General features: G+C 46.7%; 2 protein-coding genes across 7 annotated transcripts in view; one reads left to right on the top strand and one right to left on the bottom strand.

Annotated features, from left to right (window-relative positions):
- Positions 1–10,151, bottom strand: part of IKBKG (inhibitor of nuclear factor kappa B kinase regulatory subunit gamma) — a 77,639-nt gene extending 67,488 nt beyond the window's left edge. For 2 of the 5 annotated variants that reach the window (XM_029608438.1, XM_029608447.1), the window contains exon 1: positions 9,848–10,147. The gene's annotated coding sequence lies outside the window, so the exon portion shown is untranslated. Of the gene's footprint in view, positions 1–9,847 lie in introns of all 5 variants that reach the window. The other 3 variants (XM_029608430.1, XM_029608420.1, XM_029608417.1) reach the window with 3 other exon arrangements.
- Positions 10,152–10,348: 197 nt separating this feature from the next.
- G6PD (glucose-6-phosphate dehydrogenase) overlaps positions 10,349–26,218 on the top strand; it is a 22,481-nt gene continuing 6,611 nt past the window's right edge. The window contains exons 1-11 of one of the 2 annotated variants that reach the window (XM_029608484.1): positions 10,399–10,493; positions 11,038–11,187; positions 12,154–12,290; positions 15,976–16,013; positions 17,748–17,856; positions 17,975–18,192; positions 18,739–18,897; positions 19,384–19,509; positions 19,598–19,691; positions 20,187–20,373; positions 20,697–20,932. In XM_029608484.1, coding sequence (XP_029464344.1) covers positions 12,162–12,290; positions 15,976–16,013; positions 17,748–17,856; positions 17,975–18,192; positions 18,739–18,897; positions 19,384–19,509; positions 19,598–19,691; positions 20,187–20,373; positions 20,697–20,932 — 1,296 coding nt within the window. In that variant the 5' untranslated portion in view covers positions 10,399–10,493; positions 11,038–11,187; positions 12,154–12,161. Of the gene's footprint in view, positions 10,494–11,037; positions 11,188–12,153; positions 12,291–15,975; positions 16,014–17,747; positions 17,857–17,974; positions 18,193–18,738; positions 18,898–19,383; positions 19,510–19,597; positions 19,692–20,186; positions 20,374–20,696; positions 20,933–26,218 lie in introns of both variants that reach the window. The other variant, XM_029608493.1, reaches the window with a different exon arrangement.

Here is a 26,218-nt window from a genome sequence, read left to right as displayed (position 1 = left end):
CTCTATAGGCGACCGAGCAATCTCCCTCGCTAACCCCAAACTCTGGAACACACTACCGACTGAACTAAGACTACAACCCAGCCTGAAAACCTTCAAGAAAGAACTTAAAACATGGCTTTTCACCAAAGCCTACCAAGACTCACACTGAAATTACCATATCCCTCCCACTACACAATATGACAGACCTTTCCCATTCAGAAAGACAAGCACATTACCGACTGAACTGAGCAACTATACATTTCACCCCTTTCTTCTGCATCACCGAAGCATATTTGAAACCCTCCATGATCAACCAATTTGACACACCAAAGTTATGACACTACCCGAAACAGCTTCCCAAATATTCTGTTACTTGCACATGCTTTATAATTTAACCTTTTTTTCTTCTAGAACATAACCTATGTTTATAATATAACCTATGTTTTATATTATATTTTTGTTCTATACTTATACCCTTGTTACCCTTGAAAAATATCCTTGTTACATTGTATTTTTCTACCAGCCTATTACAAGAAACCCACCCCCTACAATAATTAACACCTTTCTGACCTCCACAACCCTCCTACGTAAAATCTTTAATCATGTTAACCCAATGTTAAAATCTTTGTAAACTATTGTGATGGCAATACCGAACGACAGTGTATAAAATTCTATATATAAATAAATAAATAAATATTGCAGCTCTCCTGCCAGACTAAAACCATCTCATACCCCAAAAACTGGATCGTGGCAAGAAGGTCTTCTTGACACTTTTCTTATCCTCCAGCAACTTATTCCCTTTGGACTCCCCTAGATGGTTCATTAACTGCTCCAGAACCTCTCCGAACAACAGCTTACCCTTGAAAGGAAGATTACACAGCTAGCTGCGACTTAGATCATACATCTACTGATCAATTATATAACCACAGGAGTCTCCTCGCTCGTACTGTGGAGACCATAAACCTGACCAATGTCCGGACCAAGTCATACAAGGCATCAGCCACCTCAGCCTCCAACCAGGCCGCCTGCTTGGAGTCTACTTAGGTGGGCTCATTCTCCTGAGCCTTCTGCACCCAATGCAAAACAGGCCCTCTGCATTAAGTTACCACAGATTGCCTCCTGGAGACTCAAGGCTGAAACTTCATACATCCTTTTCAACTGAATTTCCAGCTTGTAGTTCTGGATATTCTTTAGCGCATTAGACCCTGCCACTGGAATAATCTTCTTAGTGACCGCTGAGACTGCCACATCCACCTTTTGGCAGCTTCAAGAGCTCTAAAGTCTCCTTCGTCAGCAGGTACAACTTTGCCATCACCCTACTGATCGTCAAGCCGGCCTCCAGAGACTCCAACTCCCAGTTCACCAGCTTTTTCATTTTCTTGGGCAATGGAAAAGCCTTCGGTGGACCATGTCCTCATTATCAAAATCCTCCTGGGTAAACTTTATCCCCAGCTCCTCCAAAACGTGAAGGATGAGAGGTCTCAACTCTTCCAGATCAACCGGACAACTCTCGGATATTCTCTTTCCATAACCGGTACCTCATCAGGTCACTCACATCCTTACTTGTCTCCAGGTATCCAGCCGGACTGCCCGCTGCAAGATCTGCTCCCGGATCACCTCCTGCCACTTGCGGATCAGCCGAATCCTGTAAATCCTCAGTATCATGATCTCCCTCCTGCGAGGGATGCGCCAATCCCAGGCGATGAAACATAGAGCCTGAACCTTCAGCAGGAGCCAACTTGGGCCTCTTTGAAGGACACTGTGGCTTCCCCTCCTAGGGGCTGTTTCCCATCTGGCCAAATAGGCCTTATGGAGAAGCAAAACAAAATCCTCTGAAACTTCCTCCAGATCCCCATCAGGTTCCTCATCCAGATCCCACTTCCACCTTTGGAATCGTCCCCGGATAATTGTAACATTTCGGAAAGCAAAGAAGGGGAACCCCCAGATCCTGCAGCGCTGCTGCCTGCCTGCCATGTGCCTCAGCAAATACTGCTGCACTCTCAGCCTCCCTGGGAGCATCTGCCATGGGCCCTGCGAGCAAATGCCCTCCAGCCCCTTGCAGCCTCCGCGGAGGTTCCCTTACCTCCAGAAGCACATACACTGCAAAGCATAATCGCATTAAACTAACCACGTCGTGAGCCGTAGGCCCAACAAGCTCTGCCTCGTTGAGAAGCCGGCGTCATCAGGCCTACCACATGGGCACATACGTGCAAGCTGCCTGCTGGAGAAATTCCTGCAACAGTCCTGGTCACAGTCTCAGATGAGCCCTGGATCCCCTGGTTTCGTCGGAACGCCAAACAAACTTCTCCCCACAGCAATTGCCACCCAGCAGCAGCTTGGCCACTTCCTTTGGCTTCCTCCTTTTTATTTATTTCTTTTTAAAGAGCCACAGCACTAGAAGAAAAACAACTATCCCAGAAAAGGGTATATTTTCCTGCTGCTGGCCTTCAGCATGGAGGAGACGCCCTTTGAGAGAATGAGGCAGCCAGGACCCCTGGCTATCAGGCCCCCGGGATGGTGCAGGCAGGGTCAGTCCAAGAACTACCAACCCCCCACTCGCCTGGTTCCACCTGAGGGATGGTCCACAAAGCCATCTAACACCTCAGGGGGCACTCCAAGCTGATTTCTGACTTGGAAATTCCTCTCTTTTCTATTTTTTTTTAAACTACTCTCTCAGTCTCCAGGTTTGCTTCTCTACCATCTGCTGGAGACAGAGAAATACTGAGAGACTGAATGCCTCACAGTTTTTTGTGCTCTGCCTCCATCTGCTGATAGGCATGCAAAGCCCATTTACCTGGACTAATACGAATAGGAATGCCCCAATAAATAGTGGTAATGCCCTTGGCAAAAAGCATCCTTGTCACTTAAATGATTCTCCATCCCATTCAGCGTTCACAAGGGCCTGGCAAGATCAAAACAATCCCCTAAAGCATGTCATAATTGCCAATACTGAGCATTAGAACTGGAAGTAAGATCAAATTCCAGAGCAAGCATATGAAAAACCCAGAGTCATCCCATAATTGGGCTACGAAGACTAATCCTATATCCCTCCAGTCTCAAACCACAGAGGAAAAGGTACAATAATAGGATTCTCAGAGATAGGAACTATAGGAGACATCCTCACCCTCTTTACATAGAAATCGAGTAACTTGTTTCCAGATTTGCAGGGTAATATAATGGGGCTAGCCCTACATATCCTATTGGAGAAAGTCTGTGATAAAAAAGGGAGTATAGCCAAATTAATTGCTTCAGATTTATCTCCAGCATGCATCACAAAGTAGTTTGTACACTAAACTATGCAAGTTCGGCAGAGCTAAGCCCCTTTGGGGTACCCAAAGCCGACTCAGCTTTATTCTAGCTTGCTTATGTGGCCAAATAAATTTAGACATAGACTTGTTTAGGTCATCAAAGGCAGTAAGTGGGATATTACAGGAGACATGTTGAAATAAATACAATAATTTTGGTAATATATTCATTTTAAGGAGATTTAACTCTGCCTGCCCAGGAAATAGTCAAGGGCTCCCACTCTTACATATCCCGATTAATTTTTCCTATCAAGGGAACACAGTTTTTGGAGTATAATTCTTTGAGATCTCTAGGTATAAAAATCCCCAGATATTTAAAGCTGTTGGTCATTACCCTAAAGGCGGACGGGTCAGGAATCTTTATCGAAAGACCCAGAAAAAAAAATTTTGGATTTATCAAAAATTACCCAATAACCAAAAATGGAACCATAATCTGAAAGAAGGTCTAAGAAAGTCTGACCGGAAGACACTAGAGATGTTAAATATACCAAATCATCATCTGCGTAGAGGGAGAGCTTCTGATCCTACCCCTCAAGCCAAACCCCCTTGTATATGAGGATGCTGTCTTATAGAGACTGCAAGAGGGTCTACTGCCAAGTCAAAAAGTAACAGAGAAAGAAGGCATCCCTGCCGAGTTCCATGGGCTATAGTACTGTTAATGAGAAGACGAGCCCTGGGACGCGTATACATAGCTGCGATCCACGAAATAAACCGATCATGTGACACGACTTAAAAAAAAAAAAAAAAGAACCAAAGAAGCCGATTAAAGGCTATTTCCGCATCAAGGTATACAAGTATACCCCGACAAACCCCTGCACTGGAATTATATTAAATAGTCTCTATGTATTAGCTGTGGATTCCCAACCCTTTACAAAACCTGTTTGATCTGTGTATACCAAATCAGAAAGAATGGAATCTAGTCCCAGTTGTAACACTCTGGCTAAAATTTGTACATCACTATTCAAGAGAGAGATTGGCCTGTAAGAGCCACAATCTAAAAGCATCCTTCCCTTTTTTATACAGAAGAGTTATGGTAGCACCAGCCATGTCCCTGAGAGTAGACCCAGAGTCTCCAGCTGCATTAAAGGATGAAAGAAGAAAAGGAGCTACCTCGGATAACATTTATTCGAAAAAAAAAATCTATATGAAATTTATCAAGCCTGAAGCCTTTATCCTTCAGCAACACCTTAACCACATCCTGGACCTCTAACAAAGATATGGGAGCCAATAGTTTCTATGTTTCTATGTTTCTATAATAGTATCATTTTGGGCAACGGTTAGTAAGTGGGGAAGTTCAAGCTGGTTCACAAAACCTTTGATTAATCGCCCTGTCGACATCATTAGGCCTGTCATACAGCTCAGAAAAAGTACTGGACAAGTGTTTGCTCTCGAAGTCTGTTCTGACTCCATCTGCTGGACTGGGGGACATAACCCACCGTCTGGACTGATCCTGGTACGTACAGGGAATTGCTCTATTTCTAGAGGATCAGAAGTAAGGCCCATAGTTTGCCTATTAGCCTGCAGAATATTAAACCTACATGATTTTTTTTTTTATGGCTCTAGCAAGAAAGGCCCTTGGTTTATCACCTTATTCATAAAATTTCAGCTTAGTGTACTTTAATTTTGCCAACCTCAAGGGATTGTCATTCCCGTCTGCATTTGTCCAGTGATCGAAGAGTCCAAGCCAAACAGTCTCATGTATGTTGAACCTCAAGATCTTTAATTTTAGCCATAAGGGTTTCACTTTGCAGCCTATGTTCCTTTTGAAGAAAACTTGCATAATTTATTATCTTATCCCTAAGGAATGCTTTAAACGTATCCCATCTAAGAACTGGTTTATAGGGATTTTCAGGAGTATGGATTTTTAACGACGACATTGCTCCCTAAACCAGCTCTACAAAATGTTTATCTCCCAAGAGGGAAGTATATCTCCAAGTAATGGACTGAGGTTTGGAAGTTCCAAAAAAAGAGAAAAAAAAAAAAAAAAGGTGAATTAATAATAGACTTTCCCCAAACAATCTAGCTGACTAGAGGGGAGCCGCATGGTCTGCCATCTGCATCTGCTGGAGATAGAGAAATACTGAAGGGATGCAGGGTGAACACTGTCCTGATATAGGATACCCTTTCAGTTTTTCTCTGTCTCCATCTGCTGGAAAGGAGGCTCAACCCACTGTATGGACTGATCTGGGTACGTACAGGGAAAAATCAGATATTGTGCTAGGCAAAACTACATTGTTATCTGGGTTACAAAATCAGGCGTACACATAAAATAGCCAAAACAGCTGTACATATTGTGCTTTGGAGAGAAAAGGGTATAGTCCCTTTTTTGGGGATGTTGGTGCCTCCATATTGTCTATAAGGAAGAAAGTATCAATCAAATCATGCATGACTAAAAAAAAAAGATATGTGACCTGACCTAGGCGTGGAGGACTTATGTAGCAAAGGATCCGGCAAACATTCTAGTACCACCCATACATAAACCCAAAGATAGGTATTTTATCTGTTAAAGAATGATAAAACTTGGCAGAGAGTCTAAATTAAGGCCATAAACATTCACCAAAGTAAAGTGAAAGGAACAGAGGGATCAAACATACATATTTCCCTTCAGGGTCAGAAAGAGAATGATGCAGTTAGTGGCAGACTTATGTATAAGAATGCACACCCTCCTACTTCTAGAATTAAATGAAGAATAAATTTGCCTCACCCACCCAAATGTAAGTTTTTCATGTTCTAATTTAGTGAGATGGGTTTCCTGAAACTGATTCCTACTTGCATACTGAAGAATTTGTTTCTTTTTGATAGGAGATGATAGCCCATTAACATTCAGGGATGCACATGTTCCAGAAGTGTACAGCAAACATTACAAGCAGAAGCCTATACCGTATACAGCATTCAGGACAAATCCAACTGAGTTAAGGGAAAAGGAACCAGAAGCAATGTGAGAATACCCTCTCAGCTGATTTATGAAAATCCAAATAAAATCACCACAATTATATATATGCCATCTATTCCAAATAATTAAACGTAACTCCCCAATTTATTTATTTTCTTTTACATACCGACATTCGATCGAAATATCACATCGGTTTACAGGAAACTGTGTCCCCAAGAGAACAAGCCCCTCCCCTCCAACCCAACAACGCCCTGGTTTCCTCCAACCCTAGAGCATTCTACCCAACTAAGTTTTCTCTTCTGGAGAATTAACTTAGAGCCCTTCCTCCTCACCATCAACTCAACAAACCTAGTAAACAGATCAGAAAAGCAGGCCAATACTGTAAAAAAAAAAAAAAAATGCGAGAGCGCCGGCGCTCCGATTTGAGTTCCCCCTCTCCTGGGCGCGCGATTCTCTATTTAAATGAGGTGTCGCGCTAATAAGGAGGCGCTAAGGATAATAGCGTGTCCCTATCGCTCTCTTTTTTTTTTATTAGCGAAGACGTGGCTGTCAGCGGGTCCGACAACCGATGCTCTATTTTACCCGCGTCTGTTTTTGAACCCGCTGACAGCCACGGGTTAGGCAAACAGACGCCGGTAAAATTGAGCATCTGTTTTTTTAACCTGTTGACCGGTGGGCAGATTAAAAAAAAAAAAAAAATTTAATTTTTGGTTCCTCTGACTTAATACCACTAGGATTTTAAGTCGGAGGGTGTACAGAAAAGCAGTATTTTCTGCTTTTCTGTACATTTTCCAGGTTGCTTAGAATTTAACCTTGGGCAGGCATTAATTGCTTAGAGTAAAATGTGCGGCTTGGCCGCACATTTTACTTTCAGTATCCCAGGTGACTAATAGGCTCATCAACATGCATTTGCATGCGATGAGCACTATTAGTTTTCAGGGGGTTGGCCATGCATTTTTGATGCGCTTTTACCCCTTACAGTATTAAGGGGTAATAGACGCAGGTCGGAAACACGGGGCTGAGCACACCATTCTGTATCGGCCTGAAGGCATCCCAGCACATCCAGTCCCGCCCATCTACCATGACCACCCTTCCAAGACACACAGAAGCACAGTCCCCCGAACAAACAAAGCTGGTTGCCCCTGTAGGAGTAATCTTGAGACAAAGGCTCCGTTTCAAATTGAAACACCACCACCCCCAAAACAACTGACCCCCCCTCACCCCAGTCCAATTTCCCAAACAACATTCCATCCACAGTTCTGAAAAAAGTACATTTAAAAAAAAAATTACACTAAAAATGAAAAGTTTGTTCCAGAAATAAAATAAAGAAGTGCGTTTAAAGTCACGGGTTTGTCCCTTGCATTTCTCATGGTTAATGTCACCCCTCGAAGAAGCCCAGATTTCCAAAGAAGTAGATAAAGCCATAAAACAAACAGCCAATAACCAACTTAGATTATTGCCTGAGGGTCATGAAGTAAGCCCAGTCGCCAACACTGACACATTTAAACACAGAAACATAGAAATGACAGCAGAAAAGGACCAAATGGTCCATTCAGTCAGCCTAGCAAGCTTATGGTAGTATCTACCACACAGGTTATTCCCCTTTTTCCTCTGCCTTTGAAGCAGAGAGCAATGATGAAATTGAATCAACAGTGTCAAGGCTTGGTGGTTAGGGGTAGAAACCCCTACACCAGCAAGTTACCCCCATGTACTATCTTTTTCATTTCCATTCTCTAGCCTTTAGGGATCCATAGTGTTTATCCCATGCCCCTTTGAATTCTTTCACTGTTTTTGCTTTTACCACCTCTTCTGGCAGGGCATTCCAGACATTCATCATCCTCTCCATAAAGAAATATTTCCTGACATTGGTTCTGAGTCGTCCTCCCTAGAGTTTCATTTCATGACCCCTATTTCTACTGATTTCTTTCCAATGGAAAAGGTTTGACAATTGTGCATCATTAAAACCTTTCAGGTATCTGAAGAACTGTATATTTCCCCTGCAACTCCTCTCTTCCAGGGTATACATATTCAGATCCTTCAACCTCTCATAATTCTTCTGATGCTGACCCCATACTGTTTTGGTCACTCTTCTTTGGGCTGTCTCCATCCTTTTTTAGATATGGACACCAGTACTAAATGCAGTACTTCAGGTGAGGCCTCACTAAGGACCTGTACAGGGCGTCACACCTCATTTTTCTTACTGGTTATTCTTCTCTATGCAGCCCAGCATTCTGGCTTTAGCTATTGCCTTGTCACATTTTTTCACCACCTTTAGATCACCAGACACTATCACCCCAAGGTCCCTCTCTCACTCCATGCACATTAGTCTTTCATCACCCATCACAATCAGTTCTTCTAGATTACTGCACCCCACATGCATGACTCTGTAGCTGAGCTGCAGCCACACCATTAGGCCATTGCAATACTGTGTGCTCAGGCTAGCGCACAGGTTGATGCACATCCATAACTCCTTATGCAATAAGGAGATTAGCTCATCCAAAATAGTGCGTAGCTAATAGCACTCACCACATGTAAAAGCCATGTTGATGAAGCTATTATCTATTACCCCTTTATGTAAAAAATAAGTGTGCCTGATGCACATATTTTTACCCTCATAAATTAATGCCAGCCCTATCACAATATTAGTGTAAAAAAAAAAAAAAATGTCTTGCCAGCAATCAGGTTAGGGAAACGGATGCTCAGTTAACAAGCATCCATTTTCCTAATCTGTGGCTGTGCACAGGTTAGGAAAACAGACGCTCGTAAAATTGAGTATCCGTTTTCCTAAGCCATGCACAGCGACTTCTCCTGGGCACCCAATGCCATGGATGAATTAGGGATGCACAATTTATCCCTAGTGCATCCTTTTTTATGACAGTGGCTCATTTGCCGGTTGTATTGGGTGCATGTTGTTAGCATGTTGGTATTTCATTGGCCTGCATTTTTCTCCGACCAAGCCCCCACCTAGCATTGCATCAGACATCCAGGACCTCCTCATACAATCACTGGAACCTGTTGAACTATAAGAGAAAATAAAACTGCAAGTCCCAAGGTGCAAGAACCCCCCTTCTTCCAGTAGACACACAGCTCCCAGTCTTCCAAATCCATCCTGACCCTGCCTCCACCCCCAAACTATATAGTAAACTGAAAGTACACAAAAGACTGCTGAACCAAAAGAAACAAATAAAGCTCAGCCACCACAATGCACCGATATCCTGGTGCTCCCCAGACCTCCCAGCTGAAGAGGACATACAAAAAGAATGATAAAAGAAACAACTCAATCCTTTTCCTGCTGTGGGGACATTTTCTTAGCAGATTTCAGTCTCCCCGCACTGTTCTAGAAAGCGCTGCACTCCCGTAGGCGATTCAAAAATATGTTTATTATCGTCAAGGACTTTGAGACGTGCAGGGGAAAGTAATGCGTAGGAAGGTTTTCTTCACGGCTGCAAAACTTTCCCTCTTTCTGTAAGGCGGCAGAAAAACTTGACTCGCTTCCCCTTTAAAATATCTCCTTTAGCTCGAGCCCTATTTTAGGATGTGCACCTTATTCGGATACCTGGGAAGCTGCAAAATAACTATCGGGGGGGATGTTCATTTGGGCCCGGAGAGAGTATAGGAGCTCCATCCGCCCGCTCTGTTTTTAAGCTCTCTACCCCCACCCCACACTTACAGGCATAGCGGGAACCTCCGAGATCCAACAAGTGAAAAGGCCGTCGGGTGAGAGCCTTCCTTACCCTCCAGGAACCCTACCAAATGGACACGTTTCCGCGTTAGGATGCGAGAGGTGTCTCACTTCCTGTTTATTTTCTTTTCCGGAATCCGAATGATCTGTCACTGTCACAAGCTGCAGAGAAGATGATGGAGAACAAAAATGTGGCAAGCAGGGCCGGCGGGTCATAGAGATGTAAGCACGAGACAGGAGCGACCTCTGTTAGCGTGGAGGACCAGACGAGCTATAATGCGATAGTTCTGTGGTTCGGAAGGGCGCGGCTTACCTGCCATCAGATTTTTTTTTTTCCTGGTGGGGAGAGAGAGAGGAGGCGGGACCTTTTTTTTGGTCTCGAAGCTGATTGGCCCTTACAAGGTCGGAGGTGGGGTTGTTATAAGCGGCATTAGGGTCGCGCGCCCGTTCTGGGAACCCTGGGTTTGACTGTAACGGCTTCTGATTGGCTGCTGCCTAGGTCTCGGTTTGCCTAGCCCGGCGTGGGGTGGTGGAGGCGTGGAGTGACGCCATCGGCGGGGCGGTAATGGGGATCGGGGCCTGTGGGGGTGAGTTGCCGAGAGGATCTGCCGCTGCTGTGCCGGTGCTGAGACAGGTGCGAGCTCGCGCCCTCCCGCCCTTCTCTTCTCCGCGGGCTCAGTTCCCGTGCCTATCCACGCTCTAAGCCTGTGCAGTGCAAACGAGAGGAGAATTCTCATGTCCCTATAATTGCCTCCTGGCTGGGAATTATTAAAAGCTTCCGTATTGGGAAGGGTTCTGCCTCACTATCCGCGTGGTGTGCGTTGGCGGTGATTTCATTTCTAATGAATTTGCAGTTTCCCAGTGACTGCCCTATAGAGTTGTTCTGTACTTTGGGTTGAAAGCAGGTTGCAACATTTTGCCCGATAATCGGTGCAGAAAGGAACATAGTGCCTAGAAGTTAGCAAAGGCAGAAACAGTAAGGGGGTTTTCTTTGTAATTTAGTAATATGTATTTAGAGCAGCATTACTAGAGAATATAGTTTAGAATAGATGCTGTAGTTCAGTGCTCGGCATATGGTTTTCCGCTGCCCGTGAGGATTTGGAGATGTGCTTCATTCCATAGTGGCAATGAAAAGTTTTGACAGCGCCTGCCTCTGGAATTCTTCTGGCTCCCTCTAGGTGGGAAATATCATCGTAATTGATAATCCATTGACGAGCAGACTTCGGGGGAGGGATATGGATTTGTAAAAGGGCACATCTCCTCTTCAGGCAAGCGGAAAGACATAAGAACTAGGAACTAGACCCAGGAGTAGACAAATCGAAAAACAGGTAAGTTGATCTAGCAATACTGCTGCTGCTTAAATGGGCTTTTAAACTACTAGTATTTGGCAGCACTGGCACAGGGCGAGTATTAGATACTTATATCATGATACCTGTACCTGGGTATAAATAGACCAAACCCCAGAGTCTGCTTATCTTCGGTACTGAGAACCCTGGCACTGCAAGCAATTGATACTCCTAAAGCTCTAAAATGCTCCTTCAAGTTTGTGATGCACTAATCGACATCCTGCCTAGTGTATCCCGAGGATACAGCAGAAAGACTTGGCAGAATGTGTCCTTCACCTCCAGATGCAGGGCACTGTAGTTTTTCTTCAGATTTTTTTTTTTTTCATTTGTAGATTTTTAGTTGTAGACCAGTCGTCCTTGGATGTGAGGTCATCATGCTTCTCCTTTGCCATATGCCTCTGAGAGGCCCCTGAACTTATTTTTCTCATCCTCCTTGCCAATGGGAAATCAGTTCCGTAATGCAGAATGAGACGTGATTTGGATATATGAAATTACTTTTACAATTTTTTTCCATACTTCTGAGAGAGTAGTCTCATTGCATATAAAAGGAGTAGACGTGCATCGTGTGCATTTTTCAGTTGTGATTGAAACTGAGGGGGAGGAGGATGGCACTTATCCTGCAATTGAATAACTCAAGGGAGAGAGCTGGAAATGTGATTTGGGATTTGTCACCAAAGTTTCCTCTTGTTTGTCCACTGTTAAGATCTCTGCCGACATTATTCTTCTGCCTGCTTCAAATAGCACAGTCCCAGAGCAGAATTCTGGCACTGGCTAAAGCCTGCCTGGAGCAGCAGCAGGGGGAAAGAAAACTTTATGCAATCCCTCACCCCACCCCCTTCAAGGAGCAGGAACGTTTTCTGCCCATGGTATCATAAACCTCTTTCTCTTCTAATTGTCTTTCTATGGAATGTTTTTAGAGAGACTCAACTTTTCCCATGCTCTCCCCAGGAAAAAAAATGAGTCACGTTGCTGAACAAGTGCACCTGAGCCGCTCTGAGGTGTGCGGGATCCTGAGAGAGGAGCTGTACAGCGAAGAAATCTTACATCAGGCGGACACGCACATCTTCATCGTCGTCGGCGCCTCCGTGAGTACCTGCCCCTGCCTGCTGCCCTCCACACACATGGTGCTTGGATTGCAGATGGGGCATTTATTTAGTTGTGCCTTTATAAGATTAGATATCCCCCTTTTTCCTAATGGTAGGCTCATGCTTGTTGCCTCTGAGGGGGATTCTGCTGACATCAGAATCCAACTTTGGAGGAAGGGATGTGCTCTTGTAGTGCAACCTTTTTTTTTTTTCTCCGGGACTGATAATGTCTGCTAGAATTCTGTAATGCATCACATACCCTCGCTCAGTGGTGAATTTACCAGAATGCCATGCAAGAAAACACTGCTGCTTGGCAGAGCCTTGTCCTGTATTTCATCTCTCACAACCTCCTGTTGGCTAGATGGCAGGCAGGCTAAGGCCAAATTTTAAATCTGCACTTATACGCGAGGCCGGGCCCTGCGAACGCGTTTTCAAAAGGGCCCGGCCATACGCGTAAGTGTTGATATGCGCACTGAAAAAGGAGTGGGCCAGGGCCCTGAAAAAGTGGGTGCCAGGCTCTGAAAAAGGGGTGGGCCAGGGCGTGGTCTGGGCAGGTCGGAGGCCGGCCAGGACAGCTGTCCCGGGGAAACACAAGCCAGCGCAAACTGCTTCTGCTCGGGAAGAGCAGGAAGTAGTAATAAAAAAAAACAACCATAAGTTGCTAAGAAGGTTTTAGGGGGTGGGGAGGAGAGGAGAAGAGGGAGGAATTTAGGTAGGGGGCGGTAGGGACGTTCCCTCCCAATCCACTCCTTGATTGGAGCGGACTGGGAGGGAACTGGGGGAGGCTTGATTGCGTTGCCGCGTGTAGTTAGCAGCCATCTGATTTTATATTATGCACGCACTGGCACGCGTGTGTTATAAAATTGGTGGCGGCCATGTGCGCGCGCCGGGAACCGCACGTGCCTTTTAAAATCGACCCCCTAAGGAAGGTTCCAGAATCTCTTGCCAGGATACACTTTCCGGAGGTTGTGATGTGCTCTGTCTTTGCCCCAGGCTCTAAGAGCAGAAATGGGGGCACCTAATTTGCCCCAGCACTCATCCTGTCTTGTGGAGTGGATTTGCAGCCTTGGAACATCTTATGTTTCAGGATGGGGAAAGTTTCCAGCTGCTAAGAGGTCTAAAAGCTTTCTGTTGATTCATGGGGTTGAGACTTGTCCCTTTCCAATCTCATCTGGCAGTGCTAGAGTATCTGATTGCAAATGAGTTGTGTGCGCTTTTGTAATGGGTGCTAACTATTTCCATATTATCTGATACCTGTCTGTGCAGGTCAGTTGTACGCAGGGTGTTCTGCTATGTACCAGTCATTGTGCCATTAGTATGTTGTGTAAGTGAAGGAAGTTGTAAAAGGATTTGCTTCTCTCTTTCTGGAAGCCTTTTTTTTTCTGTCTACAGTGGGGTTAAGCTACTTCTGCTTTAGGGAAGGAGTGGATGGAAATTGCATAACATGAGCGGAATGGGGCTTTGGGCTGAATGGAGAAATGCTGATCAGTGTCCGATGGCGAAACTCGTTGGGGGATGGGAGGGGGGAGGTGGGTAGGGGCTGGATTCAGCCTGTTGCTCCCCGCAGGCAGGAGTTAGGTTGCGTTTTGTGCCATCCTGTCAGACTTGTTTCAGAATGTGCTGATTCACCCCTGCTCAGCAGGGAGAGGGAAGCGGGAGGCACTGGCAGCAGAGCTCTGTGGTGTTCATTGTTAGTAGATTAGGATTCCTTAAAAAAAAAAAAAAGCAGCAGCCTGTGTAAGCAGCTAGGCCTTCCCTTTCTTCAGACCCTCAGGACTGGGTTAGAAGATATCCCTGCAGTGCTGCTGCTAAAATTTGGGGATGGAAAGAGAAATGGGAAAAAATGCAGGGCAGAATAGAGGTGAAAGCTCCAGAGGAAGAAGGAGTGGGAATTATGGGGGAAGGGCGACAGAGTGCCTGAATATGGAGGGTGGGGAGTAGCAGTATAGTGTGAGGGGAGCAGAGAGTATGCGAGAGAGGGGAGAGAGGAAGGTGTGAGGCAAGGGGTGGAAAGTGGGTGGGGAGGAGAAGGAGAGAATATGCAAGGATGGAGGGGAGAGGAAAATGTGTGAAGGGAATATATGGAGGAGAGCAGCAAGGAAGAGGCCCTAAGACCTGCTTATTTTAGGGTTCTGGTTAGCTTTGAAATGTTTTAGTGCTCCTCTAATGGAGGAAAGGAGGTACTTAGGGTGGGAGGGCTCATAGGGAAGAGTACAATAAGGCAGTGCCATGTGGGGAAAATCATGGGTGGGGAGTGGAGAGAGACAATAGATGGATTGATGTGCTATTTCCAAATACATGTTTACTAATATCTTAATGTTTGCTTTTTTTTTTTTTTGTTTTTCGGGGGGAAGGGGTGCTTTTTTTTGTACCATTAACCCAACCTTTTTTTATTGGATGTCATTAAGAATGTTTCTCAGGTCTGCAAAGTGGGGGAGGCGCTCTGCCTCAGACAATTAAACCTTCTGAGGCCGATGCAAAAAGCACGCAAAGCACACAGGTTAGCGAGCGGTTGTACACGCGTTTTGGACCCGCGTCAGTAACCCCCAATGCAATAAGGGATCAGCGCCTCCAAGATGCACGTCCAAACGAAAGCATAGCTAATAGTGCTCATCACATGTAAATGCCATGTAGATGAAGCTATTAGCAATTACCCCATGATGCAAAAAATCACTGTGCCCCAAGGTGCACTTTTTAACCCATCAAACTTTACGCCTGCCGCCCATCAAGGGGTTTACTTAAAAACAAAAAAAATGCTGATTTACCGTGGTTCTTCCTACCTAGGATCGTTGCAATACAGGTAGGAGGAACCACAGAAAGCCGCATCCTTTAAAAAAAAAAAAAAAAAAATGTTTGAGAGAAAAAAAATATCTGGACGCACAATATACCCGCTCCAGGCCGTGCATACTGTGCTGGTAAATTCACTGTCTGCTTTGGTAACCTGCACACAGCCAAGTCTCCTGAGTGCCTGATGCCAAGGAAGCACTAGGGACGCACAATTTACCCCTAGCGCGTCCATTTTAGTGCAACAGCTCGTTTACATGTTGCTTCGGGCACCCAGGAGAGGATGTGCACAATTTTATTTAGATTTTCCGCTTTCCGCATTTTTTTTTAAGCGCGACAAAGCAGATTACATGCAGGTACTGTAGGTATTTCCCTATCCCCATAAGTCTTAAAATCTAAGTTTTAAATCTGAAGCAACGGAGGATTAAGTGACTTGCCCAAGGTCACAAAGAGCGGCTGTGGGATTTGAACCCTGGTCTGCTGGTTCATAGCCCGCTGCTCTAACCGCTAGGCTACTCCTCTACTCCACCCGGTTTGGACGCGCGTGTTTTTCACGCACTTGATTGCATCGACCTGCCTGTCTCCTTGTTCACGGTGCTGCCCCCGGCCAAAGCTTCGTCAGCGCCTGCCTCCATTGGAGAGAGCAGCGAGGACAGAGTTTCTGACTGCTGGCAAATCTATGGGCAGTCTAAAGTTATTTAAGGATCTTAGGAAAAGGTACATGTTTGAGCTACTTTCGAGCAGCCGGGTGGGGCGAGGAAGTTGGCTTGGGCGCAGATACTCGTAGATATGGTGGGGGGGGGGGGGGGGGGAGTGCAGGGTCTTCACTGGGAATTTTGTCACAGTTTTAATGTTTCATTCTTTAATATCTTTTTCTTTTTTTTTTTTTCGCTTGTTGCAGGGAGACTTGGCCAAAAAGAAGATCTACCCCACACTATGGTATTTTTCTAGTTTATAATTTACTTCCTTCCTGGGGAAATCAGGCCAGTTCACAAAGTTAAAACATACGTAGTATAAAATGCAAACAATACATAATACAGTAGCACATGACCAATATCACAATCACGTTTCTGGGTCAGCATATAACATGCAAAGTAACTTAATATCAAATGCTGTTGTGAAAAGCCAAGTTTTTAAGGCTTTCTTGAAGGGCTTGGTGGCAGTTGTAGTTCTTAGTAATTCGGGCATTGAATTCCAGAGTCTTGGGCCAGCGAGGCTGTGTCATGGACTTCACTGAGATGGGCGCGGTGTCCTGAAGGCACTTCTAGTCATTCCTTATTCGACGATCTCTGAGTTCTTTGTAGAGCATAAAATTGTAATGTTGCTCCAAGCCAGACAGTATTCTCATTAGTGAGAAGCTTATGAATCAGAGTTAATATTTTATAGTGTATACGAAAGTGAATTGGAAGCCAATGTTATGAACATAATGTTGGAGCAAAATGGTCCTGCTTTCTCAGACTAGATACAACCCAAGCTGCTGAGTTCTGGAGCATATATGATCTCCGTGTACTACCTGGGAGTCCCAGGAATAAAGGATTGCAATTATCTAAGGTAGAGAATATAAATGTTTGTAGAGACCGTAAGGAAATCTTCATAATCAAGTTGAGGTTTTAAGCATCTTGGTATGTGAAGCTTGTTGTAACCAGCTTTGATCATTGCTCAAATATGTACAATCGTAAGTCTGTTTTCAAGATTTACCCCCAGGTCACTGGCATAGTTCGATATAGAGATCTTATTGGGGCCAAATTTAAATACAGGCAGCTGCTCAGTAATTGCTAGATAAATTATCTCTGTTTTATCGACATTTAGCAAGAGTCTGTGGTAGGAAAGCCATCTTTGAATCGCAGAAAGGTAAACGTTTAAAGATGGGGCTTAAGGATCAAGGCACTGTCAACAGGAATGAGAAATTGAACATAGTTGGCAAAAATGGAGCCTGAGGCCAGAAAGAAGTTTGCACAGTGGTATTAGATACTGTATTTATTAAAAAGGGACATGGATAGAGGGCCCCCAGTTTTAATGGGTCTCCAGGATGAAGTACCATTGTCAGTTTTTATTTGCTGTGAACTGTTGGCCAAAAGATTGAATCCAGTTAAGGGCCCTGTCCTTTAATGCTAGTTGCAACTAATCTCATCACGATACGCTCGATGCACCCTTGCTGCACTCCATCCTCTGGCATTTTTTCATGTCGATACGGTGCCACTCCGTACATCGCCTGTGTGTGTGTAAAGAGATATAGGACGACAGACACAAGGGTTTGTAATGAGTGTGCAGAAACAGCTTGTGAACAAAGATGCAGGCTTAAACGTACCCCAAGGGCCCCGGTGGTATGGCGGCTGCGCTTAATGGAGAGAAGGGATCGCGAGTTCTATACCGTTCCCTAGGACGCAGAAAAGAGGTGATCAGAAATGGGGTAAACTGGGCATTAACAGTGGGTTTAAAGGTGGTAGGAAGGAAATTTTAAGGGTAAGATGGAGATAGGAGCTGAAAGGAACACAGGAGGAGGTGGGGGGGGGAAACTGTTGAGGTGGGCTAGAGTGTAGTTTGGCAGGAGACTTCGAAGAAGAGGGAGAAAGGTGAAGACTTAAGGCTTCTGTCTGCTGCAGGCAGCTTTGATCATTCCTCCTTATCTTGACGTCAGCTTGAGAGTGAATTTTTCTTTCTCCCTTTCTTCAGGTGGCTATTTAATGACGGGCTGCTGCCTGAGCACACGTTCATCATAGGCTATGCCAGGTCCAATCTGACAGTGGAGAGCCTTAGGAAGCAAACTCAGCCTTACATGAAGGTGGGAAGGGGAGATCAGGTGCTGTCGAGAAACCCTGGCAGCGGCCGGGTCTGGGATGGGTGCTGTCAGGACACTGGTTTTTGGCATTGATGGGGAGGGCTCTGTGTCTGTATTTTAGGTGACTGCGGAGGATCAGAAGAAGCTGGACGCCTTCTTTAGCCTCACTTCCTATGTTTCCGGACAGTACGACGAGAGGTCGTCCTTTGAGAAACTCCACGCCCACATGAACTCTCTGCCCAAAGGGAAGAAAGCGAATCGCCTCTTCTACCTGGCACTGCCACCCAGCGTTTATGAAGACGTCACCAGAAACATTAAGGAGACCTGCATGAGTCAAGTGTGAGGAGCCTTCCTACCTCTTAAATGGCACGGCCTCCCAGGAAATGCGGTAGAGACGAAAACAGTAACAGAATTCAAGGCGGCCTGGGATAAGAGCACGGGGTCCTTGAGCCTCACGGGAGCGAAGGGGAAGACATCAACGGGGGGGGGGGGGGGGGGGGGGAAGGGGGGCAATGGCATTACTCTCAGGAATGAAATCATGCAAACTAGATGGGCCCCTGTGGTTTTTATCTACTGTCCTATTCTGTGGTGGAATTTTGAGGCCAAAATACTCTAAAACACGAACTTCAAGTTGTGTTGATTGTCTGATGTGAGCTGTATGTGGTGCTATTTCACATCCTGGTGGTGGTCGCACTGCACCCCTTTCCTCCTCCCCAATGTGGAATATCTCCCCACAATCACTGACCTCTTGCCCTGGGGGGATGGTTCCAGGGTTTGCTGGTACCCACTTGTATTCATGTGATTCAGAAACTGCTGGCAATGCCCTTTAGTGGGAGATGTTTTTGGTACGTTTCCTAGATCTTTTCCTTTTTTTTTTTTTTTTAGAGGTTGGAATCGTCTCATTGTAGAGAAGCCATTTGGGAAGGATCTCGAAAGCTCCAATAAGCTTTCCAATCATATCTCGGCCCTGTTCAGAGAGGATCAGATTTACCGCATTGATCACTACCTGGGGAAGGAGATGGTACAGAATCTGATGGTGCTGAGGTGTGTACTTGCTGGGGCTCTGCTGTGTTAAGTGTCTGTTGGTTCAGCATCTGCGCTTTGCAATGTCATGCTAGAGGCCTGGGCTCAGTAATCAGGGCCAGCCAGGAAAGCTGTGGAGGTCTCACTCCTGTCCTCTTGAGTGGGGGGGGGGGGGGGGAGGGAATCTTATCCATTGCACAACAGTGACACCTAGTGGCCAGACTTGGGATGCCTATGTGGTGGAATCTGGAGGGAGCTGCCATGTGTGGCCCCTGGCCAAGGACGGTCATTGCTGTGGGTTGAGGGGAGAGAGTGGTTATTAAAATAGGCAAAAATCCCTGGGTGACTGCAGATAAAGTCTTACGACTCTAGATCCTAGTCCTGGTTTCAACTCAGCGGGGGAAAAACAAGGAAAAAGGAAAATTGCCAAGCTAAAAACAATCATGGCAGCAAGTCTAGACCTGCCTCTAGTTTCACTTTTCACAGAGCCCCTTGTTTTATTTAAAGGTTTGGCAACAGGATCTTTGGCCCAATCTGGAATCGCGACCACATTGGTTGTGTGGTGCTAACCTTTAAAGAGCCATTTGGAACCGAAGGCCGTGGAGGGTACTTTGACGAATTTGGCATAATTCGGTGAGGAAGAACGGACGCGTGCATGTTTTCAGACTTCATCCATGCCTCCCTTCCTGGTGATGTTTTACTGGTGCATTTTCACTTTTAGGGATGTGATGCAGAATCACCTCTTACAGATGCTCTGTCTCGTGGCTATGGAGAAACCAACCTCCACCAACTCAGATGACGTCCGAGATGAAAAGGTTTGCACCTTTGATGCTGCCCTGGGAGCACGCCAGTTGCCCTGCCTAGAAATGAGCTTTCCAGCCCAGCTGACCCTCCCTAGGCAGGACCCGGGTTGTTAGGGTTTCAGTCCTAGCTCGGCTATTCATGCTATAGAAACAGAGAATATACAGGCCCATCTAGTCTATGCTTGGCGTGCTGCCAAAGACCCAGGTTGATCTGTGCCTTTTCCCTTACTATTTTGCACCTAGGGCTCCTCAGTTTTTCCTGAATTCTGTTGCTGTTTGTCTTCACCACCTCCTCTGGGAGGCTGCTCCATGCATCCACCACCCTTTCTCTGAAAAAAAAATATTTTTTAATATTATTCTTGGGTCTGCCCGCTTAGTTTCATCCTATGAGCTCTAGTTTTACAGCTTTCTGCACCAAAAGGTTTGTTTCTCTACTATATCCCCCCATCTCTATCCTGTGAGCTGTACATATTGAGCTCCTGTAGAATAACTTGTTGCTGTTTTTAGGTAAAAGTTCTTAAGTCCATCTCTGAGATCCAGCTGAGTGATGTGGTTCTGGGGCAGTACGTGGGGAACCCCCAGGGTCAAGGAGAAGAAAAGAAGGGTTACCTCGACGATGCCACCGTACCCGCAGGCTCTCTCACTTCCACGTTCGCCGCTGCAGTGCTGTATGTTCAGAATGAGCGATGGGACAGTAAGTGTCTGCAGGGAAGGGATCTATCCCCAGCCCTGCCCTTCTTGCCTCTCTGGCGCGTGCATTATTGCGTGCAGCAGTTCAGTTTCTGTCACTCACGATGACATAATTTGTCAGAGCTCGTGTGAAGTTGGATCTGGGTTGAAGGCTCCTCTGTGCTGGGGTGACTCTAGGGTTGGTCTTGATGGTTCTTTGACGTTGGGGTGACTCTGAGGCCTATGCCGATGGCTCCTGAGTGACAGGTGATTCTAGGATTTGTGCTGAGGGCTCTAATGCAGGGATGACTCTGGGGTGTGTTTTGTTTTTTTTTGTTTTGCTCGTAGGCGTCCCGTTCATCCTCCGCTGTGGGAAGGCACTGAATGAGCGTAAGGCTGAGGTGCGGCTGCAGTTTCGGGATGTCCCTGGTGATATTTTTAACCAGCAGTGTAAACGAAATGAGCTGGTAATCCGAGTGCAGCCAAACGAAGCAGTGTACACCAAAATGATGACCAAGAAGCCTGGAATGTTCTTCAACCCTGAGGAGTCTGAGCTGGACCTGACCTATGGCAACAGATATAAGGTGAGAGAACCTCCGAGGCGTCTGTGCCTTCACCCTGCTACAACAGAGGTTCTCCAACCTGAGAAAGCATCTGTGCTCTCTGCAAGGGCAGGTGTAAGTGGAGGTCTGTCCCTCCACTTGCTATTAATCAAGTTGACTTAGGGAATGGCCTCTGCTGTTACTGGCATCAGTAACTAGGGATCTTCTTGGTGTTTGGGTAATTGTCAGGTTCTTGTGGCCTGGTTTGGCCTCTGTTGGAAACAGGATGCTGGGCTTGATGGACCCTTTGTCTGACCCAGCATGGCAATTTCTTATGTTCTCTACTTTATCTTTCAGCAGAGCAGGTGCAGTGTTAAGGGTATTGGGCACGCTAGGCAAACCTTCAGCCTAGCGTGAGCCCCATACGCACCAATTAATTTTCAGGTCCACAGGCTGCCCGCCCCCCCCCCCCCCCCTCCCCCCCAAGATTTTGATAATTAAACTCCGTGGTCATAACGCCACTACATAAGAACATTATGCATTAGTAGAATGGGATCTATTTGTTTGGGGACTTGCCAGGTATTGGTGACTTGGATTGGCCACAATGGAGACAGGATACTGGGCTTGATTGACCCTTGGTTTGACCCAGTATGGCATATTTTAGCTATCTGGCTGTTCATATTACTACAACGAATAGTTCACACATGATTGTGGTAGGGCAGGAACATTCCCTCTGTACACCACAAGAAGAAATGAATAAATGTTGGGAGAAGGGGTTTGGCCATCATCTGCTTTTATGACTTGAATGGGGTCTCGTTTACCCCTATGGTAACCTGCACGGAGCACCAGTTACAACCTGAAACAACCTGCTGGGTAGACTGGATGGACCACTTTGTCTTTATCTGCTTTAGTTTACTGTGTTACTATGTTACAAGTATATATAATCAGAAATCATTTCAGAGTCTGAATTTGTCATCTGATTTTTGGGGGTAGACTGCAAAAAAACAAACCAAAAAAAAAAACATCAAGAAACAGATTGATTTTTATATATAAAAAGAAATCCATACAGCATTGGTTGAAGGTAATATTTGAAATGGCTTACTACTTGCTATACCAGAAAAATTCATTTTTTTTTCTGCCTGTATCCTTTTCTAAGTTGTGGTCCCTTTTTCTGTATTTGGGATCTGTGCCACTCACGCAGCCGATCTAGTTCCACGTGGAACAGAAAGCTGGCACTGCATTAAGTGCCACTCTGCCAGTGGGGAAGAAGAAGGATAGGGAGGGTACGCCAAGCCACACAGGGGGATCTGGTGGGGAGGGCAAATCATTATAATTGAATTAGGGGGAGGACCGGGTACCAGAAATCTTGTTGCTGTGGGGGGGAGAGCTTTTCAGGAATCAGGCGAGTATGGGAAGAGCTTTCCTGGGGTAGATGAGGGATGTGGGGAGAGCTTTCTGGGGTTCAGAGAGAGAGAGGGATGGGGGGGGGGGTAAGCAAGGGAGCAGGAGGGGAAAAGAGAGGACTGGGGATTGAAGGAGTGAACTGAAGAGAGGAGGAGGAGGGGGAACAGAGGGAAAAGACTGGTTATGGTGGAAGGATGGATGGGGAAGGGGTAAATGAATTCAGGATGATTGTATAGGAGGAAGGGGATGAGGCATGGAGGAAAGTGTAGGACAATAGAGGAGGAGGAATGGGGAAAGGAGAGCAGATAGGAAGAATGAGAGAGGAGAGAGCAGAAAGTAAAAAGAGGAAATATTTCAATTTCCTGTTCATACCCAGATCAGTCTCAACGAGTGAGTTTTGCATCCCTACCAACAGATGGAGGCAGAGAACAAAAACTTTGAGGCACTGCTACATAACGAGAGTGCCACCTGAAGTCCCTCAGTATTTCTCTGTCTCCAGCAGATGGTAGAGATGCAAACCTGCAGTTCTGCCTGAGAGATGAGATTTGGAATAAGAAGTTAGAGTAGCTCCCCGAGGTGCTAGGTTCCTTTGTGGGCCATCCCTCGGGTCAAGCCGGGCAATCGGGGGGGTTGGATATCCATGACTGCAGTGGCCTGCTCTGTTCTGGAGACCTTGATAGCCAGGAGACTGGCTACTTCTTGGTCTCCGAAGTCCCCTCCTGCCAACTGCTGTCTCTCTGAAGGGAAGTACTCTTTTGTTCTTCTCAATTAAGTTTAGTTTAAAAAAAAAAAAAAAAACAAACAAGTAGAGGAAACAGGAGAATCGGTCGGCGGTTCAGTGACCAGGGTAGTCGGCAAGCGGGAGCTGCCAGAGGGTCACGTTGGTTATTTTCCCCGGTGGGGGAAATCCTGTGGTGTGTGGTAAGGTTGTGTGCATCGCTCGGCCTGCCACAATTTCCCACGTGCCGCTTGCAATTGCGCGGCCCAGCGGAGTGTTCACGTGGTGCGGCCTATTGTGGGGCAGCGTGTTCGGACTGCGTGGCTCTTGGCAGCAAAATTGCGCATGGCGGCATGCAAGGCCTGCGAGCTTTGGTCAGCCCTCCTTGATTCCCGCTCCCTCTGCACTGGTTGTGCATCGAGGGAGGAGGGAATCCTCCATTGGGGGGGGGGGGGTTAAGGGTCAGGAGGGTCTCCCGATCCTCAGAGACCACGGCAGTGGTGCAGGGGAGGGCCTCAGTTTCGGATGTGCCCGCGGGGGATCACGGCCAGGGAGGTCCAGTGACACCCCTCCCCCACTCTCTCCTGTGGTGCAGGCAGCAGAGGAAAGCCAGGAGGAGGGTGCAGACTCAGAGGATAGTCTAAACACACAGGGGACCGATGGTCTGGAGGAGTCTTCTCCGGAGTTTGTCCTGCTGTTACATAGAGCTTTCCTGGCAAAAAAGGATGGTTGAAGGAGAGAAGAGATCCAGGGGGAAGCAGCCAGTTTCGCCCAAAAGACCAAGGTTGGCAGCGGCGGGCGGTTTTGGAGATCTGCTCAAGCGCCTAGGGTTGCGTCGCACTGGTGCGGAGGGGAGACCCCAGGGACCTGGATGACTCAGATGACATACCGGAGGATCCTGTGTCACTGCAGGGAGTGGATTAGAACTTGGATCCGGATGGGCGGAATCCTGATCCTGATGCGAATAAGAATGTTCTGGATCTGGATGAGGGTCCAGTGACCAAAGGGGATGACCCTCAGGTGGTCCGGCTGTTTAAGAAAGAGGAGCTGCGTCCTCTCATCCCTCGGGTAATGGAAGAGTTGGGGATTAAGCTGACTCAGGAAGAGTCGGATAATGGAGTGAATCCAGTCCTGGATGGGCTGCGTGGTCCTAGTGCCTTGCTGTTGCCTAAGAACATTCAGAAGCTGCTCAGCCAGGAGTGGGATTTGCCGGAAGCAGGCTTGAAGGTCAAGAGGGCTATGGCAAAGCTTTATCCTTTGATGGAGGTGCATTTGGATCGCCTAAAGACCCCTAAGGTGGATGCGGCTGTGTCTGCGGTGCTTAAGAAGACCACGATTCCGGTGTTCAGGACTGTAAATTGGAGATTCAGTTGAAACGCATATTTAAGGTTTCAGCCTTAAGTTTCTGAGCCACGGTGTGTGCCAGTATGATGCAGTGGGCCTGCTTGTGCTAGATTCAGAAGACACCGGATCAGTTGTCTGAGTGCTCAGTCCTGTTCAGGCGGCGCATCTGGAGGCTGTTGTGGCCTAGGTGGCGGATGTGTGGTATGATTTGGTGCGTACATCCTCCAGGAGCATGGTCTCGGCAGTGGCTGCACGCAGGCTTCTGTGATTGCGTAATTGGTCTGTGACATGTCATCCAAGGCCCAGCTGTAAAAGCTTCCTTTTAAAGGGAAGCTGTTGTTCGGGGAGGATCTCGATCAGTTGATGAAGTCCCTAGGGGAATCTAAAGGGAACAGACTGCCAGAGGATAAGAAGGGCAGTAAGAAGATCTTTCCACCCTGGTCCTGTTTTCGGGATTCAAGGAGGTTTCATTCAAGAAAAGGGGGCCTCAACCTCGGGGTGCCCGCAGATCCTCCAGCGACTGTTCGTCAGGACTAGAGGGGGTAAGGCTTCGCAATTAAGTCAGGCTCTCCCACACCTCAGTGGAAGCACTAGGGGGCAGGTGGTCCCGTTTTTTTCAAGTAGTGGGTCAAGATCACCTCGGACAAGTGGGTTCTAGAGGTGATAAGAGACTATTACGACTTAGAATTTTCGTGCCTGGTCAAGGAGGCTTTTCTAGAGTCCCACTGCTCATCATAAAGAAAATGGGATGCTGTAGAGGGGACTCTACAAAGGTTGCTAACCTTGGAAGCCATAATTCCAGTCCCGCTGATCAAACAAGGTCCAGGATGGTACTCCATTTATTTTGTGGTGCCCAAGAAGGAGGGTACTTTCTGTCCCGTCTTGGATTTGCAAAAGGTAAACTTAACTTTACAGGTGCCACGTTTCTGGAAGGAGACAAGTTTCTGGCGTCCTTGGATGTGACCAAAGCTTACCTCAATATTCCCATTTGAAAGGAGCATCAGAGGTTTCTTCGATTCATGGTGCTGGGCCAGCACTTCCAGTTCCAAGCTCTTCCTTTAGGATTGGCCACGGCTCCCCACACCCTTCACAAAGGTGATGGTAGTGGCGGCAGCCTTGAAGCGAGAGGGAATTCTTGTTCATCCATATCTGGACGATTGGCTCATTCGGGCGATGACAGAGGAGGAATGTGGGCAGTCTGTGCAGCGCATGATGGACACCCTGAGGTCTCTGTGTTGGATGATCAACGTAGCAAAGAGTCACCTGGTTCCGTCCCAGTTGTTTGAGTATGTGGGAGTCCGCTTCAGTACCCAGAAAGGCAGGGTGTTTCTAACAGCAGACAGGATGTTGAAGTTGCAGGTGATGCGTCTGAGCCATTCAGACCCTAGTGTCTGGGATTACTTACAGATGTTTGGGTCTATGGTCTCAACAGTGGATTTTGTTCCGTGGCCTTTGCTCACATGCGTCCGTTGCAAAAGGCGCTTTTGTCCAGGTGGAATCAGTTGTCGGAGGAATATCATCTGCCATTACCTCTTCAAGGAGAATCCAGGTTCAGTATTTCGTGGTGGCTCTCGAGGCACAATCTAGAAAAGGGAGTGGATCTGGAGGCCCGGACTGGGTGGTGATGACCACAGACGCCAGCCTGAAGAGCTGGGAGGCGATGTGCCTGGGTCATTCTGCCCAGAGGCTTTGGTCCACAGTGGAGGTGTCCTGGTCGATCAATCGTCTGGAGACCAGAGCAGTGCACAGGGCTCTGGAGGTGTTCCTGCCCTTGATCGAGGGGCAGATGGTTCGAGTGTTTTCCGACAATGCGACGACGGTGGCGTACATCAACCACCAAGGAGGGACGAAGAATTATACTG

This window comes from Rhinatrema bivittatum, chromosome 1 (assembly GCF_901001135.1).
Source record: "Rhinatrema bivittatum chromosome 1, aRhiBiv1.1, whole genome shotgun sequence".
Classification (NCBI taxonomy): Eukaryota; Metazoa; Chordata; class Amphibia; order Gymnophiona; family Rhinatrematidae; genus Rhinatrema; species Rhinatrema bivittatum.
Note: the sequence above shows the minus strand (reverse complement) of the source record. Positions and strands in the feature narration are given on the sequence as shown.